The sequence below is a fragment of the Aythya fuligula genome, chromosome 34, assembly GCF_009819795.1.
Source record: "Aythya fuligula isolate bAytFul2 chromosome 34, bAytFul2.pri, whole genome shotgun sequence".
NCBI lineage: Eukaryota > Metazoa > Chordata > Aves > Anseriformes > Anatidae > Aythya > Aythya fuligula.
In genome coordinates this window covers 163142-177176 of record NC_045592.1, presented here as the reverse complement: position 1 = coordinate 177176, position 14035 = coordinate 163142, and the positions used below count along the sequence as shown (strand labels likewise).

Here is a 14035-nt window from a genome sequence, read left to right as displayed (position 1 = left end):
CTTCTTGCTCTGTCCTGCCAGCGGGAAGGCTGTGGGTGCAGCAAGAGCTGGGAGGGGACAGACCCAGAGCAGCTGACCCAAACTGGCCAAAGGGGTATTCCATACCATCTGACATCATGCTAAACAATATGTGGGGTGTCTAGCCGGGGTGGGGAGGCCGGGACTGCTCGGGGTTAGGCTGGACATTGGTCAGCAGGTGGTGAGCAATTGCATTGCGCATCACTTGTTTGGTACACATTATTATTAGTAGTAGTATAATCATCATTATTGTTATTATTATTATTGTTATTATTACTATTGTAATTATTATTTTCCTGTCTTAATAAACTGTCTTTATCTCAACTCACAGGCTTCACTTTCCCGTTTCTCTCTCCCATCCCAGAGCGGGAAGGGGGAGGGTGAGCGAACGGCTGTGTGGTGTTTAGCTGCTGGCCAGGTTAAACCACTACAAATGTGTTTCTGGAGGGCATCAGTGCTGAATTTATGAGCATGTAGAGATAATGTTAGGACAGCCAAAGCCCTCCAGGAATTGAATCTGGCTAAGGACATGAAGAACAACAAGAAAGACATCTACAAGGAGATCAGCAGTGAAAGGAAGCCTGGAGAAAATGCAGGCACACTGCTAAATAAAGGTAGAGCCCTGGAAGCAGAGGACGTCGAGACGGATGAGGCACACAGTGCCCCCTTTGCCGCACTTCTTCCAACCCTTCCTTCCAGAATGTCAAGTCCTTGAGATCAGAACAAAAAAAAGACTGCAGCAAGGAAGCCTGACTTTGAGTTGTGGAGGACCTTGTTAGGGAACCCTTGGGCAAATTGGATTCCAAAGAATGTGACTGGGTGGAGTCAGTGAGAATTTATGAAGTGGAAACCATGTTTAACCCACCTGCAGACTTCCACTAAAAGATGTCCTCAGATCATGGAATTTTGTGGTTTAAGGGCACAGTAGAAGTTGTGGAAGCAGTAGAAGCAGTAGAAGTTGTCTAAACTTGTGTAAGGCTTCTGACACTCTACCCTAACAGCCTCCTAGAGAAGATGATGAGGTATGGACTAGACAAATGGAAAATGAGGTGGACTGGACCTTTGCTCAATGTCTGGTTTCAGAGGGTTGTGACCAGATAGAAACAATTCAGCTGGAGGTCACTCATGACTGCAGCCTACAAGGATGCAATACTTGGCCAACCCTGTTTAGTGCCTTCATTAACCATCTGTACAATGGGACAGTGTGCACCCTCAGGAAATTTGCAAATGATATGGATCTGAGAGCAGCGGCTGACACACAAGATGGTTGTGCTGTTCTTTAGAGGAACCATGGCAGGCTGGAGAACCTGGCAGAGAGGAACCACGTGAAATTCAGTGAAATGTTCCAGCAGGAAGGATACCCAGCACCAAGACATTGCTTGGGGCCAACCAGCTAGAAATCAGCTTGGTAGTGAAGGACCTGGGTTTTCTGGTGGTCAACAACATAAACAGGAGCCAGTCATGTGTTATTACATCAAAGAAGGCCTCCAGTACCCTCGGCTTCATTATTATGAGCCTTGACAGCACATTGAGGGAATTGGTCCTACCTCTCTACTCAGCCCTGCTGAGGCCACACCCAGGGTGCAGTGTGCAGATCTGGTCTGCCCTGTGCAAGAAAGACCTGGATGTAGTGCAATGTTTCCAGTAAATGCCAAAAAGATGCTTGAGGGACTGAAGCATCGTCAGATGAGGAGAGGCTGGGAGAGCTGGGAGTGTTCAGCCTGGAGAATGTCTGGGGGGTTCTTGTCCATGTTATGTGAAGACCTGATGAAAGGATATCAGATAAGGCAGCCCGAGTCTTTTTCGTGTTGCTCAGTGACAGGACATGAGGCAATGGGTACCAAATGAAACATCGGTAATTTCACCTGAACAGGAAAGCCTGAAAGTGGGCTGTGGTGCCCATGGGATGATCCCGCATGGCAGTGCTGGTCTGGGTGGGAAGCAAAGCGAGCCAGGTGGGGGTCCCACCTGTTAATCCCTCTCCCCAAGGCCTATGGATATGGCAGGAGACTGAAGAGATGATGGTGCATTGCCAGTGACTCTAGATGTGACCGCTGGTGGTACTTCACTAACAATGACACGAGTCACTGCCAGTTTCCCTTCCCCATGCCTGCTGTGCTCCCACCCTCTCCTCTAGGGCTACATAGTCCTTGTTTACCTGGGAATACTACAGGTTAGAACTCACTTTATCCACACAGATGCATGGATTCAGTGCTTTCTTTTTTGCCACTACCTTGTCTGATCTCTCACTTTGCTGGAATCTGGTCACCACAGGCTCACACTGTCCGTGGAGGTTTTCCTGGGCTCTCCTGGCAGATACAGGTTCTTCTCCTCATCTGCATGTCATATGTATGACAGTCCTCAGTATGTTATACTGTGACCATTAAACATGACCATGAAATATTTGCTTATGAATGCAAAGAGAAACAGTCCCTTCTGGGGAGCAATTCCTTGCTCTCACTTTCGAATAAGAGGCAAACCTTCAGGCAGTGAACTGGGGAAATCTAGTTTTTTACAGAAATGCAATGGGAGAGTACACACTGATAGGCTTCAAGTGAGAAAATACAGGTTCATTCCTTGGTAGCAGTGGAAGGAATACAGATACTGGTGTAGAAGCAGAAGAAGCATAAAGAAAATAATAATAATAATTGATAATTAAATTGATAATTATTAATTAATAATCTATTAATTAATAGAAATATATTAATAATGAGGGAAAAAAATAAAAACAACTCAAGGACCAAATGGCAAATACTGGGGAGAGAAGGAGGAACTTTATGACTATTGAAAACAATCCAGGATGACACTTTCCTAATAGCATGATTGGGAACATGTACAGATATGAAAAATATATGAAATAACTTTTATAACAGCTCCCTTGAGCTCCTTGTTCCTCAAACTGTAGATGAGGGAGTTCAGTGCAGGGGGCATCACTGAGTACAGAACTACCACTACTACATTCAAGGATGGGGAGGAGATGGAGGGGGGCTTCAGGTAGGAAAACATGGCTGTGCTGAGAAAAAGAGAGACCACGGCCAAGTGAAGGAGGCACGTGGAAAAGGTTTTGTGCCATCCCTGCACAGAGGGGATCCTCAGCACGACCCTGAAGATCTGCACATAAGACAGTACAATAAAAACAAAACACCCAAACCCAAAAAAGACACTAACAATGACAAGCACAATTTCTCTGAGGTAGGATTCTGTGCAGGAGAGCTTGAGGATCAAGGGGATTTCACAGAAGAACTGGTCCACAGCATTGCTTCGGCCCAGTGGCAGTGAAAATGTATTGGCAGTGACCAGCAGAGCATAGAGAACCCCACTGCCCCAGGCAGCTGCTGCCATCTGGGCACAAGTTCTGCTGCCCAGGAGGCTTCCGTAGTGCAGGGGCTTGCAGATGGCAACGTAGCGGTCATAGGACATAATGGTGAGAATTGAAAACTCTGCTGACATCAGAAAGGGGAAAAGGAAGACTTGGGCAGCACATCCTGCATAGGAATCATGAAGGTAATCATGAAGGGAATTTGCCATTGCTTTGGGGACAGTGGTGGAGATGCAGCCCAGGTCAAGGAGGGCGAGGTTGAGGAGGAAGAAGTACATGGGGGTGTGGAGGCGATGGTTGCAGGCTACAGCGGTGAGGATGAGGCTGTTGCCCAGGAGGGCAGCCAGGTAGATGCCCAGGAAGAGCGCGAAGTGCAAGAGCCGCAACTCCCTCGTGTCTGCAAATGCCAGAAGGAGGAACGCGGTGATGGAACTGCTGTTGGACATCTCATGCCTCTGAGCCTGGGGAGCTTTCAAGATGGAAAAAACAATGACAAGTTAGTACTGGCTTCCCAGTCTGAAATCTACTTCATTTCTTCTTGACCCTCTCCCTACCACACTCCCTCACTTTTCATTCAGCTCCTTGAGTGATATTTAATGAGGTTCAATATGATACTTAAGGATCAGGGACCTCTGCCTATTGGCTCAGGAGGAAGCAGTCTTGTCCCTCTGCATTGGGTATATCAGAACATGGCAGAGGCTCCAAGTTATATTTTCAGAATTTGTCAGATGAAATCAATGCAGAAGGGCATATGGGCTGGTGCCCTAACAGGCCTAAAGAATGTGGAGGGATGAAAGGAATTCTAGGATTTTTTGTTTTTTTCCTACACATCCTGCCTAAGAATGTCCTCTGAAGTCAGAAGTCCTGAGGATTTCTGCTGCAGTCACAGCGAAAGGCTATGAGAGCTGAGAGCCAAAAGGATTCACTCTGGCTGAAAGCAGGGTGAGGGGAGATGTCTGGGCTTGTGCCCAATGGCCCTGATCTTCCAGCTTTTGTTAATGGAGGGCAATCACATTTATGGTACCCTGAAAAGAGGGCAGACACTGCTGAGAGCAGAGGCGCTCACTGCCAATCCCTCAATGCGCAGCCTTTCTCAAGGTACCTAAGCAAGGTCTCAGCACCACACCTCTTGCCAAGGACACCTATCACTCATTTCACCAGTCCAGCAGCACGTCCTTGCATGCAGTATCTCTCTGCTTCTTCCTGGTGCATTCACATAACACAGGGATACTACAGAAAAGATTTCTATCCTGCAGGGCAGTGCACAGCTTGGAAGGATATCCCAGGAAGACAGACAAGTGTCCTAATGATGGTGTCTCATTAAGGGAAAGTCAGCTCATTCCCCAGCCTCACAGAATGCATTGCCCACAGCCCCAGGCTGTTGCTCTCAGCCCCCCTGTACCACAGAGGGAAATGGGCACATGGCTGGAGAGATGCACCTCTGCTCTGCTGGAACTGTGGCTGCATCTCCATTTTCCATTCCTTTTGAACAATATGTCTCGCTTTAAGTTGTCAAGCAACTCAGTCTTCAGGCCTTATGTATCCTCTTCTTCCCAGATCAAAGAAAAGTGTATCCATCTCCTTCTCAAGGCCAATAGGCCTGGTCAAAAGGCACGTTCAGGTCAACAGGGGGCGTAACAGCAAAAGCCTTCAATGGCTGTAGCAGCAGAGGGGCCCATGGTGATGGCGTAGCAGTCAGATCAGTAAAGGAGCCCGCAGCTCCCTCATTCTCTGGCAAGCCACACGTTTGTGATTGTGGTCCCACAGGGCTGTTTAAGGCCTCAGAGATTGCTTGCCAGGTGCCGAGCAATCCCACTGCAACCTTGCCATTTTTAGTTGCAGACTCCCACACCTTGACGTCAGTTTGGTCCCATATTTCAAGCTCATAAACTGTCCAATTGTTAATAAGGAGAATACGCTGTAAGGTTACCAGGACAGTCTTTTTTCCTAAGGACGTATGATTCCCCGTAATGTGCAACTGCTTACCAGCGAGAGGCAGTTGTGTGCACAGGTCCGCTTCTCTCAGCTTGAGCTTCTCTCCAGCTCCACTGCACCTTTTTCCAGCGACTTTCTGTACGAGCTTCTCTGAGCAGTTTGCTGAGTCTGGCCGAACCTATCTTCATGAGGCAATCAACATGCTTGTTCCCGTCCTGGTCTCCATTCTGCCAGCCTGTTCCTCTTCACTTCTTTTTCCTGCTTCTTTATTGATGATGTAACTTCATCGTGCTGCCTTTTTTATCTTGAGGGCAGGCTCCCCTCTTATACCCTTCTCTCCACAGCAGTTCTTTTCAACACAACTTTTCATTGGTCAAACAACTTTGAATGTAGCAACAACAGCAAACACCCAGAAACATCCATGCCTTAATGGCTGGAGAACAAGAAACCAGCTGGAGAACAAGAAACCGGAGACTGCATGGAGTCTCCCGAATCACCCTTCTTTGTTCCCTCTAAACTCTTTTATATTCCTGATGGCCTCGTCCTTAAGAGTCTAATGTTATCTCAACCACGGGGCTTTCCAACCCCCATGGCCACATTCCCAAATCTCCCCCTTCTTTATTAATATCAACCATTTTCTAGACACGAATTACCACTTCATATATAACAATCCCTCCTCTTCTTTTTAATATCATTAATTCGTGTCTTGTTTTCAAATTTGGCAAAGGCCAATTGAACCACAAGAGAATGCTTTCACAATATTATCTGCAAGATTTATAAACAAGTTTTCAGCAATGATTTGAATCCCATATATAGAATATTTCACCCAACTCATTGTTCCACAAGGTGTACAATAATCATCACTAGCAGCACCACACACATCAAATTTGATGGATCAAAGTACATAACCAATCCTCTGGGTATATTTCCCACCTATCATTTAAATCTCTACAATTAGTATCCAACAGGGTTAGCTCTGCCCTGATATACTTCCTTTGCTACGCCATCGCCATTGGCCCCTCTGCTGCTACAGCCATCGAAGGCTTGTGCTGTTACGCCCCCTGTTGACCTGAACGTGCCTTTTGACCCAGGCCTATTGGTCTTGAAAAGGAGCTGGATATGCTTTTTCTTCGATCTGGGAAGAACGGGATACATAAGGCCTGAAGACCGAGTTGCTTGACAACTTAAAGCGAGACATACTGTTCAAAAGGAATGGAAAATGGAGACTTGTTTGTAATCAAGAAAAGGGAATGAAAAATGGAGACGAGTCGTGGAACTTGGAGGATTGTTTGTTATCTTTTCTGATTGTACGTATGTATAGGCATACTTTGGTTTAGTATGTAAAGCAATGTTCTGTATATTTAGAATGTCTGATGTTCGTGTGTGCATGTTGGTGGAGTGTAGACTCCCCGCACACCCAGTGCTGTTTTATACCTTTTAGAAATATTTGTTTTATAAATATTACAAAATTCAAATTGAGTTGAGACCTCATTTACAACAGGGGCACTCTGCAGGGCTGTGCTGGGCAGGCTGGGAGGCAGAGACAGCTCATGGGGCTCTTCCACTGACTGCCTCCCACACCAGCACTTCTGTGGCTGTTGAGGGCGCTCAGAGGTAGCCTGCCTTCTTTCCAGTGCCAGAGCAAGAGACCTGGAGTATCTTGGGGACTTCACAGAAGAACTGGTCCACAACATTGCTTTGGCAGAGGGACAGTGAAAATGTATTGGCAGTGTGCAGCAGAGCATAGAGAAAGCCACTGCCCCAGGCAGCTGCTGCCATCTGGGCACAAGCTCTGCTGCCCAGGAGGCTTCCGTAGTGCAGAGGCTTGCAGATGGCAACATAGCGGTCGTAGGCCATGACAGTGAGAATAAAATACTCACTAGCACCTGCTCTGCCCTGCAGACACCTCCTGGCAGGAGGGTCTGCCCAGGGGCAGCTCGCTGGGGCCATGTCCTAGAGAGCAGGTCACACAGACCCTGCTGACACTGCATGGCTGGTGGTGGAGCTTTTTATTGGCTGAGGGGCAGGAAAGTGTCTACTTCTGTTCCCAGTGAGCCAAAAAAAAAAAAAAAAAAAAAAAAAAAAAAAAGCAGAAACTCAGGAGAGCTGAGCATGAAGCAGCTAACCCCTGCCCTGACTTTCCTCTTGCAAAGTCCCTTGGATACAACCTCGTTGTGCTGTGTTGCTGTGAGCACGCTGCTCACACCAGCAGTAGCATTCTGCCCTACTGGGGGGGCTCCTTCCACCTGCAGCTTCTCCCCACAGCACGCTGGGCAGCTCCCTGGGCAGGCTGAGTGCTGAGCCTGGCAGGCGGCAGAGGCCCTGCCCCGCCACACAGCCCCTGGGGCACAGCAGGGACCCTGCTCTGCACCACAGCCCTGGACACCGCTGCCTGCACCCCCGGCTTCTCCTACCTCCAGGATCTGTGGCTGCATTGCCCTCCAGCCAGAGACTTACCGGGTGCAGGGCTGGGAAGTCTTCTCCCCAAGCAAGCTCTGGGCATCCTGCCACTTCTGCATGCCTTTAAGCACTGTGTCTCTGCAGGCAGTGTCCCCAGCCCTGCTGCGCTGTGCACAGGAGCTGCTCCTGGGCAGAGCTGTCTCTCTGCAGTGCTGCCCGCTTGCCAGGAGCTCCCCTTGGGCCCAGGAGCCTGGCCCAGCTCAGCAGCAGAGGCCCAGCCCAAGGCCTTCCTTGCTCTGCCCCCCACCAGGCTCCCTGCACATGGCCCTGGGGCTGCAGAGGAACCTGCTGGGAAACAGCCTGAAGGGATCCCTGGGCTTCCCTCCCTCCCCTGGGCAGACACACTTCTTGACAGCAGTAGTTTTTTCCTGTTGGAAATTAGCATTCAGAATAAGAATCACCTCTCCTTATCCATCATATTGAAGGACACCAATTTATGGACAGGGACGGAATCTCCTCTATCCCTGCAGAGGGAAGCCATTCAGATGAATCAATTGAAGCATCTCATCCTGCATTTCTAGTCCTGGGGTAGTTGGGTGCTCAGATCCCCCCTGGCATTCCACATTCCCACAAGGGCTGGATTCCTCTGGCTTCCATTGAGGTGTCCTCAACGTAGGCACCTGAATGTGAGATATCTCACTAATGCTGATAACTTAGCCATTACAGCTAATTAGTGGAAATAGAGGACAGGACAGAGCTGCTCAGATCCTCCTGTGCACATCTGCCATCCACAGCAGCAGGTGTTTGTTCTGAAGGAAAGCCTCTTCATGCCCAGGCTCTTGGGCACAAGACCTGGGACAAGTCTGAGTTTGGCCTTTGTGCCACAGCTGAGGTGCTGCAGCCCAGATGTGCCCCAATGCCCTCAGCCTGGGGCACAGGCAGGAGGAGCTGGATCCGCGCCTGTTGTCACAGGGCTGGGACATTGATGGCAGAGCTGCTGAGGTGTGGGGGGACAGGTCCCTCAGCTTGGGGTGCTGTGCTGGATGGGTGCAGATTGTCCAGAAGAGACGAGTGGGGATGATCAACAGGGAGGACATTTGCCATTCGCTGGTGTACCACCTCTGCCTCCTGCATGGCAGACCGGGGGATGATGCTGAGGCCTTTTCAAATCTCAGAGCCCTGTGTGATATCTGGGAAGGAAGGCCCTGGCATGCACTGCAATTCCCTCCATATTAGTCCTACTACTTCTCCAGGTGAGCGACTTGCAGTGAAGAGGAATTCGGGCACACTGAGGGGCTGCTGCATCCCAGGTGCCTTCACTCCCATCTTTTGAAAAAAGCCCAGTGCCAGGACAAGCCTCAAACCCCACCTTCCTGGAAAGACTCCCAACAACAGAGGCGTGTTGGTGCAAGAACACAGCAGTTACTTCTCCAGCTCTCCACTTCCTTTATTCCGTGGGCTTACTCACCATTTGGAGATGTTCCTGGTGGATTTGTCAGGATCCTGTGGAAAAGAACTGGGCAGAAGGGAAGTGGCTGTTTCTCAGGACAAGAAGGGAAATCTCTCATGCCTCTCCTGAGCTGTGCCGTCTCCTTGCTGCTGACCTCACAGGTCTTCAAATGACACAGGCTGATATCATAGGGGGATGCCCTGCATCACCAGGATATCATCACTGGAGCAGCAGCAGTGCCGGCACTTCCCTGCAAGGCCTGGTCCATGATGGGCACTGCTTGGGTGCTCTCCACTGCTGTCCTTCTGTGGCCAGGAGTTGGGTCAGCAGGCAGCAAGCTTGCACTGGGCGACCCTCGCTGATGGGCGGAGGAGCAGGGGCACCTTGCAGAGGAGCTGTGGTTGAGGAGCCAGGGCAGGCATCCCTTGTCCTGATCTGAGGGCCAGCAGCAAGCGAGATGGAGGGCTGCTGGAGGGTGGCCATCGCCTCTGATGTGGTTTCCCTGTTCCCAGTGCTCCTGCATCTCTCCTCCAAAGGTAAGGGTGTCAGGAGCCCCTTCACAAGGGGTGGCCCAGGGGCTGTCAGCTGTCCAAAGCTGCAAGTCCTGGGCTGGGGGGTGATAGTGGTGCTGGACAGAGCTGGTGGCTGCTGCAAGAGCCCTGATGAGAGTCCTGCCGGGCTCAGAGGACAATGTGGCAGCCAGGACTCCTGGTTCCTGATGCTAGGGCTGTCCTGCAGCTCCCACAGGCCTCTCAGGACTGTTCCAGAAATACCTGAGTTGGAAATCAAGACTTCCTCTTCTACTGCTCTCCTTCAGGGGAACCTCTCTCCTTTCCCTGCTGTGCAGCCAGCCTGGCAGAGCATGCCCTGGATACTGAGTTGCCATCTCTGGGAGGGCAAGTCCCTGGTGCTGAACCCTTCCCATATCTGTACTGCAGTGGTTTTACCCGACTATGCAGGTGAACTCCATGGCAAGTGCTCTTAAACTTCTCCACCTACAAGGAAAAGGGGGAGAAAATATGATGAAAAGAGCTCAAGGGTTTAAGTAGAACAGGAGGTTACCCACCAAATAGCATCATGGGCACCAATTATCATTACAGGCAAGACAGAATAGGCAGATTAATATAATTTATTGCCTATCACCAGTGGACTACAGCCTTGAGGAACTACAAGCAAACTAAAAACACCATTCCCCCTATTCACACTCTTATATCTCCTTCCCCTGTGTGGTGCAGGGCAATGGGGATTGCAGTCAGTCCATGACACTTTTTTCCACTGCTCCTTGACAGTCAACCTCTGCCTCTGCATCCCTCCCATAGGATGCCCTCCTTCCTGAATGGATCCAGCATGGGGCCCAAAGGATTAAAATAATGACAGATATGACCGGATTGTGTTAAAACAAACAAACAAACAAACAAACAACAACGACAATAAAATTGTTACAAGCATTATATCACCTTCATAGTTGCTGACCACAATGTGTATTTTATTTATTTGTTTAACCTCAGTGTAGTAGTTGTGTTTGGCCTCAAAACTGTGTTGGATAGCACATTACATACTGTGTGTGTTCCCTGTTGTGCTGTTTATCCTTTGTGGGGGCTGGTGTATGGTTATTAGTTTACTGTCTAACACTGCCTTATGTTATGATAAAAGAACTGGTCGTGAGACTAATCTGGTAGTTGTACTCAGCATTGCTGTCACCTTCATGCTCGAGGAACCTTCTCTCAGAAACTATTCATAATTAACAGTCTCTATCTTTTCTCCTCGGGGAGCCAATGAATTGGAGGGATGAGGGGGGAAACTTCCCCGCTTCTTCCCTTTCCCTTTCTCTTTACCTGCCCCTTTCTCCTCCAGGCTAGTTACAACAGCTCTTCGATACTTTAAATATCCTTTGGATGTTCAAACCAGTCTGTTCCTATTGGTATGTCTCCTGAATGTGTTTCAGGTTTTGTTTAAGGTTAGGGAAAACTATTTCAGAATGCCACACAAAGATGTGCTCTGAGGCAGCATAGCTGTGAGTGACAGGGAGTGTGAGAGGATATGGGCAGGCACCTAGAACTATGCGCACCTTCAATGCTTTGTTATTTCACCCTTGAACAACTGCAGAAACCTAAAAAATTGGCAGAATGCTTGCAAAAGGAGTGTCATCACCCTGGCAATTCCAAAGAGACAGAAATCACTGCAATGTGCTGGGGCTTGGCCGTATGCTTACTGAGTTGCAATCTACACAACTCCAATCCCTGCAAATGGAGCAGAGAACCAGACTGTGCCTGTATCAGTCGTAGGTATACATGAGAAGGAACAAGAGAGATAAAGTCAGCTTGTTTCGCAAGGAAACAAGGCAACTTCCTGTGTGGAGCCAGGAGTTGGACTCAATGATCCTTGTGCGTAAGGGTGATCCTTGTGAGTATGGGTGAACTTCAGAATTTTCTCTCTTGTGATGAATATACATCCTGGAAATTACATTTCTTCATAATAGCTATTGCACTTTGTGTGTGATGTTTTATGGAAAGAACTGAACCATTCGAAGTTGTGAGTAGTTACTCTATTACTTAAATACTAAAAAAATTACTGGGTATTCAGGCAGAGCTTTGCAATCTGAACATAAACAACTGAGACATGCAAGACACCAGAGCCCTTTGGAGGATTCAGATGGAGGATTCAGATGGGCCCGTTATTAATGGTGAAGAAACATATATCCAAAGAGTTTCCTCAATGCATCCTTGAGCTCCTTGTTTCTCATGCTGTAGATGAGGGGGTTCACTGCTGGAGGAACCACCGAGTACAGAACTGCTACAACCAGGTTCAGGGATGGGGAGGAGATGGAGGGGGGCTTCAGGTAGGCAAACATGCCAGTACTGATAAATAGGGAGACCACTGCAAGGTGAGGGAGGCACGTGGAAAAGACTTTGTGCTGGCTCTGCTCAGAGGGGATCTTCAGCACGGCCCTGAAAATCTGCAGATAGGACAGCACAATGAAAACAAAACAGCCAAATGCTAAACAGACACTAACTACAATGAGCCCAACCTCCCTGAGGAATGACTCTGAGCAGGACAGCTTGAGGATTTGAGGAAGCTCACAGAAGAACTGATCAAGCTCATTACCTTGGCAGAGGGGCAGGGAAAATGTATTAACTGTGTGCAGGACAGCATCAAGAAAGCCACTGCCCCAGGCAGCTGCTGCCATCTTGGCACAAGCTCTGCTGCCCAGGAGGCTCCCGTAGTGCAGGGGCTTGCAGATGGCAACGTAGCGGTCGTAGGCCATGACAGTAAGAACAGAATATTCAGCTGCTATAAAGAAGAGAAAGAAAAAGACCTGTGCAGCACATCCTTCATAGGAGATGGCCCTGGTGTCCCAGAGGGCATTGGCCGTAGCTTTGGGCACAGTGGTGGAAATGGATCCCAGGTTGATAAGGGCGAGGTTGAGGAGGAAGAAGTACATGGGGGTGCGGAGGCGGTGGTCGCAGGCTACGGCGGTGAGGATGAGGCCATTGCCCAGGAGGGCAGCCAGGTAGATGCCCAGGAAGAGCGCGAAGTGCAAGAGCTGCAGCTCCCGAGTGTCTGCAAATGCCAGCAGGAGGAACTCACTCACAGAGCTGATGTTCGGCATTTTCTGAATTTCAGTGTCATCTGTGAAGAGGGGAAAGTAGAACAAAGTTAGACGAGACTTCTCTCAGGATAACCTACTGCAAGTCTTAAAAGCACCCCCAAACAGAGCTTCTTTCTTTGCAGGACAGCCTTTCTGCAGGTCTCTTGATTAAGCTGCAGCAGGTGCTGTCTGAGAGTGGCACTGGGAGCAGGGGCTGCTGTGGGCTCCAGAGAAGTCTTTCCCGCTGTGCCGCAGGAGGGAAGCAGGAACATGGGGGAAACTCAGGTGCCGTCCACTTGTCACATCCATGCGCTTTGCAGTGTTGTTTAGCTGCCGGCCGGCAGCTAAACACCACGCAGCCGTTCGCTCACCCTCCCCCCTCCCTCTCTGGGACACGGGAGAGAAATGGAAAGTGAAGCCCGTGAGTTGAGATAAAGACAGTTTAATAAGACAGGAAAATAATAATAACAAAATAATAATAACAATAATAATAATAATGATACAATGGTGATAATAGGAAAGTAATAATAATATGTACAAACAAGTGATGCACAATGCAATTGCTCACCACCCGCTGACCGATGCCCAGCCTAACCCTGAGCAGTCTGGCCCCCTCCCCCCGGCTAGCCACTCCTATATATTGTTTAGCATGACGTCAGATGGTATGGAATACCCCTTTGGCTAGTTTGGGTCACCTGTCCTGGGTCTGTCCCCTCCCAGCTCTTACTGCACCCCCAGCCTGCCTGTTGGCAGGACAGAGCGAAAGGCTGAGATGTCCTTGGTTTGGTATAAGCACTGCTCTGCGACAATTAAAACATCGGGGTGTTATCAGCACTCTTCTCATCCTAAGCCAAAACACAGCATTCCACCAGCTACTAGGAAGAAAATTAATTCTGTTCTAACTGAAACCAGGACACCATCCCACAGGGCTGTGCTCAGCGCTGCCCTGCAGCACCCTGCCACCAGCAGGGCCCTGCCAAGGGTCACCTCCATGGCTGCAGGAGCTACGGGGCATCTGAGAGAGAGCCCGACATGGCCAGCCAGGGCAGGGTGTTCTGGTATGACTGGGGGCACCTGGCTTAGGGCACTCCAAGGGTCTTCTGCCAGACTTCCTCACCTCAATCCGGCAGGACTCTCAAAGCCTACTGCATTGCCCACTGCCCTCCCAGAAACATGACCCAGAAGGCGACCCTGTCAGGAGCTGCAGTTGCATGGCCCTGCAGCTAGAGACTTACCTTGTCAAGGGCTGTGCAGATTTCTCCTCCCGTCAGCTCTCAGCATCCTCCCACTGCCAACTGCCTCCAACCCCTCTCTCCTTCTCTCC

General features: G+C 49.4%; 2 protein-coding genes across 2 annotated transcripts; both read right to left on the bottom strand.

Annotated features, from left to right (window-relative positions):
* Nucleotides 1-909: 909 nt before the first annotated feature.
* On the bottom strand, nucleotides 910-7129 carry LOC116500318 (olfactory receptor 14C36-like). The gene is made up of 3 exons (XM_032205242.1): nucleotides 6923-7129; nucleotides 2881-3231; nucleotides 910-1023 (listed from the first exon to the last, which is right to left on the bottom strand). The coding sequence occupies exons 1-3, from the start codon at nucleotides 7127-7129 to the stop codon at nucleotides 910-912; spliced, it is 672 nt and encodes a 223-aa protein (XP_032061133.1).
* A 4670-nt stretch (nucleotides 7130-11799) lies between these two features.
* LOC116500317 (olfactory receptor 14C36-like) lies at nucleotides 11800-12732 on the bottom strand. The gene has a single exon (XM_032205241.1). The coding sequence runs from the start codon at nucleotides 12730-12732 to the stop codon at nucleotides 11800-11802; it is 933 nt and encodes a 310-aa protein (XP_032061132.1).
* Nucleotides 12733-14035: the final 1303 nt, after the last annotated feature.